This window comes from Triticum aestivum, chromosome 3D (genome assembly GCF_018294505.1).
Source record: "Triticum aestivum cultivar Chinese Spring chromosome 3D, IWGSC CS RefSeq v2.1, whole genome shotgun sequence".
NCBI classification, from domain to species: domain Eukaryota; kingdom Viridiplantae; phylum Streptophyta; class Magnoliopsida; order Poales; family Poaceae; genus Triticum; species Triticum aestivum.
This window is the reverse complement of record NC_057802.1, coordinates 68,422,095-68,425,647: the sequence shown is the minus strand read 5'-3', so window position 1 is coordinate 68,425,647 and position 3,553 is coordinate 68,422,095. Positions and strand designations below refer to the sequence as shown.

General features: G+C 47.6%; 1 protein-coding gene across 1 annotated transcript; it reads left to right on the top strand.

Moving 5' to 3' along the window:
* Nucleotides 1-1,742: 1,742 nt before the first annotated feature.
* LOC543421 (17.5 kDa class II heat shock protein) lies at nt 1,743-2,470 on the top strand. Its single transcript, XM_044497071.1, has one exon. It carries the CDS (start codon nt 1,837-1,839, stop codon nt 2,323-2,325), a length of 489 nt encoding a protein of 162 aa, XP_044353006.1. The 5' UTR covers nt 1,743-1,836; the 3' UTR covers nt 2,326-2,470.
* The last annotated feature ends 1,083 nt before the right edge of the window (nt 2,471-3,553 follow it).

Here is a 3,553-nt window from a genome sequence, read left to right as displayed (position 1 = left end):
GTGTAATTGACATCTTTGCGATATTAATATATTTTCCTTTCAAAAAATCATAAGGACACATGGCAGACGCTTGTGGTAGTCGAGCTGAGCGCACCTATTAGTTGGTCGATAACAATTATTTTGACAGTACAATTGATGATAAAGCCTGAAACGCTAAACACAATTAAAAGCAAAGGGGTAGAAAAGTACAAATTTTAAAGACATGAATTTTTATGCTCCAAGCTCAAACTTCGGGGTTGTTGGGTTCCAAGCTACAAATTGCCACACTTTGTCACATATCAACTTAGACAAGTTTGATCAAATAAGACGTGTGTTTAGTTCTTGCCACAACTAAGGCAAGAATTCTTTTTTGTTAGCAGTAAGTCTCACATATCACAGATACAAAAACTGTAGCAAAATTCCCTAAGACAAGCCAAAGTATGGCTAAGAAATTGAGCACCTCAAGTAAGGTAAATATGGCAAAATATTGTGCAATATGTTACAAAGATAGTCAAAATTCAAACAGGCGTGAACAACAAAATCCAAAGAAAATAAAATAAATGAGAGTTTTTTAATTAACATCAGCATATGCTCTAACTGCTTTTAAAAATTTGCCAAGAAAAGACATTCACGATGGTCCGTATCATAAAGGTTTGGGGCTCAGAAAAGTTATTTGCAGCACTCATATTTGTATATTTCTTTCATATAGACTAGGCTAGGACGGAGGTCACATTGCCAAGTGTTTTTTTTTTGGATTTTATTGTTTTGCTACTTTATTTCTCATATACTCCCTCCGTCCCATAATATAAGAGAATTTTTTACACTAATGTAGTGTCAAAAACGCTCTAAAAATGCTCTTATATTATGGGACAGAAGGAGTAATAGATAGATCATTTACGTGAAGGTTGGAAATAAAATCTGGGATAAAAACATCCCAAAAGCTAGGGTATATAATTATGGCAATGTTTAGCTAAGCCATCTGCTGCAGCATTTGCTTCTCTGAAGCAATGTGTGAACTGAACTTTTGCAAAATCCCATATCAAGTCTTTGCACTCTACTATCGTGGCGACATCAAGATTGAGGTTCTCTTTGATTCATAAGATTCTCGAAACGCGGAAATAGGAAAAATAAAGGGTTAGAGTGGCATGTCCACTTTAATCCCATAATCCCATAGGATTAGCATAAAGTTTTTAATGCCACAGAAAAAATAAAGGAAGTGAAGAGGGAGGTTAGAGTAGATGCTGGATGTTCAATGAAATGTACTAGACATATGATTTCATAGGAAAAATTTCTATAGGATTCAATCCTATGAATCAAATGATCAATGTAGGAATTTCTAAGAATTCTTACCCTCCAAATATTCTATGAAATTCCTTTGAATCAAAGGAGCCTTGATCGCATCCACCGCATAATGTTAATGGCAGTAATTTACTGTTTACACGAGTCTGCATTTAACTTTGGAATTATATAGTACTAACACGTTCAAAATTTTAAGTACCTCTCCGTAAGTATCGTAGTTGGGGAAAAAATTTCTCTGCTTGCCGCTCGGAAGGTACCTCTCCGTAAGTATCGTACTTACACTTGCCGGTTGCCACGACATGTCATGCCTGGCCCCCAAATGACATGTGGGGCCAAAAGCTACCGCTCTAGAACTTTCTCCATCCACGGCGGTAGTACTCCCTGCCGCACAGCGCTCGTTCCACCACATTTCAGAAGCTTCCATCACCTTCCAGACTCCCCGCCTCCGGCGACCTACATAAACTCCCTCCTCCTCGCCACCGCATCCCCACCAAAGCATTCCGCAAAATTCAACAAGCAATCCAACCCGTGGAGATCAATCACAATCACCGAGCGAGAATGGAGGGCAGGATGTTCGGACTGGAGACCCCGCTGATGACGGCGCTGCAGCACCTGCTGGACGTACCGGACGGCGAGGCCGGCGGACCCGGCAATGCCGCCGGCGAGAAGCAGGGCCCGACGCGCGCCTACGTCCGCGACGCGCGCGCCATGGCGGCCACCCCGGCCGACGTGAAGGAGCTGCCGGGCGCGTACGCGTTCGTGGTGGACATGCCGGGGCTGGGGTCCGGCGACATCAAGGTGCAGGTGGAGGACGAGCGCGTGTTGGTGATCAGCGGCGAGCGGCGGAGGGAGGAGAAGGAGGACGCCAAGTACCTGCGGATGGAGCGCCGCATGGGCAAGATGATGCGCAAGTTCGTGCTCCCCGAGAACGCCGACATGGAGAAGATCTCCGCCGTGTGCCGCGACGGCGTGCTCACCGTCTCCTTGGAGAAGCTGCCGCCGCCCGAAACCAAGAAGCCCAAGACCATCCAGGTCCAGGTCGCCTGAGATGTATCGTGTGCGCGTCGAATCGAAGCAGAGAGTAGCGAGTTTCCTGTGATGAGCGATGGTCTGTCTGTCTTTTGGTTTCGTTAATGGAAATGGGGATGTTCTCGGCTTCGCCTGAATAAAACAAGCTAATCTCTTGGTCACATTTTCTATTGAAAAATCCAAGATGTTCGTTGAAGTTCTGAGAGGGCCATGTTCTGAAAATTCAGGAAACTGCGTTTGTAGCTTATCAGAAAACTGGATAAGACTAGGACATTTGGAATAGCAAATTAGGTGCAAAACGAACTAGTTCCGAAGTGCTTTTATCACCAAGGAGAAAAATCCTGGATGTCTTGGCATTTTCATCTTGACAAATGTCTGGCTTTTGGGAAGATAGAAAGAGGAAATTCCGGTTAGAATTGAGAATTCAGAAATGTTATTCTGCTTTGCCTGAATGAAACATGTGAAATCTCTTGCCTACATTTTTCATATTACTCTTGGCTACATTTTGTGTAATCTACTCCCTCGGTTCCTAAATATTTCAATTAATAACTACATACGGTGCAAAATGGTCTTTTTAAATATTTTAACTAATAACTACATATGAAGCAAAATGAGTGAATCTACACCCTAATATATGTCTATATACATCCGTATATGATAGTCCATCTGAAATCTAGTATCACCCCCACCCCTCCCCCTGCCAGCCTCTGGTGACACAGGGGAAACCCCAGCCGCCGCCGCTACAATCCGCCCTCGTCGCCCTTCCCTGCATCGCCGCCACCGGAGGGACGGCCGGCGAAGCCGTTGCGGTCCTAGGATGGCGGCGGCGAGGCGGATCTGGCCCCTCGCATGCTTCCTCGCCACCATCCCGCTCTGACCCACCCCGCCCTGTCCCACCTCACCCCGCCCCGCGGCTCCCCAGTCCGCTGCCTCCGGCTGTTCTGGCGTCGGCTGCGTCCTGCCCTGGCCGTGCTGCGAGGCTGGATCCGGCCTCTCCTCGCCGGCTGCCCCTCGGCGCGACTCCAGGCCCCCGCGCGTGGCTTCAAGCTCGATCTTGGCGCGGCCCTCTTCTAGACGCGCGTGGCTGCGGTTCCCTGCGTGGGCCGCTCCTCGCTAGCTAGTCTGCGCCGCCCTCTAGCCGCGGTGTCCCACCCCCCTGAGCTCCTTTGATGGCAGCGGCGTGGCATCCGTCGAAGTGTGACGGCCGGATTACGCGGCAGGTGTGTTGTTCTCCATGGCGGTCCTC

Coding starts and splice junctions, on each gene's coding strand:
- LOC543421 (XM_044497071.1), top strand. CDS start 1,837: ATGGAGGGCAGGATGTTCGGACTGGAGACCCCGCTGATGACGGCGCTG.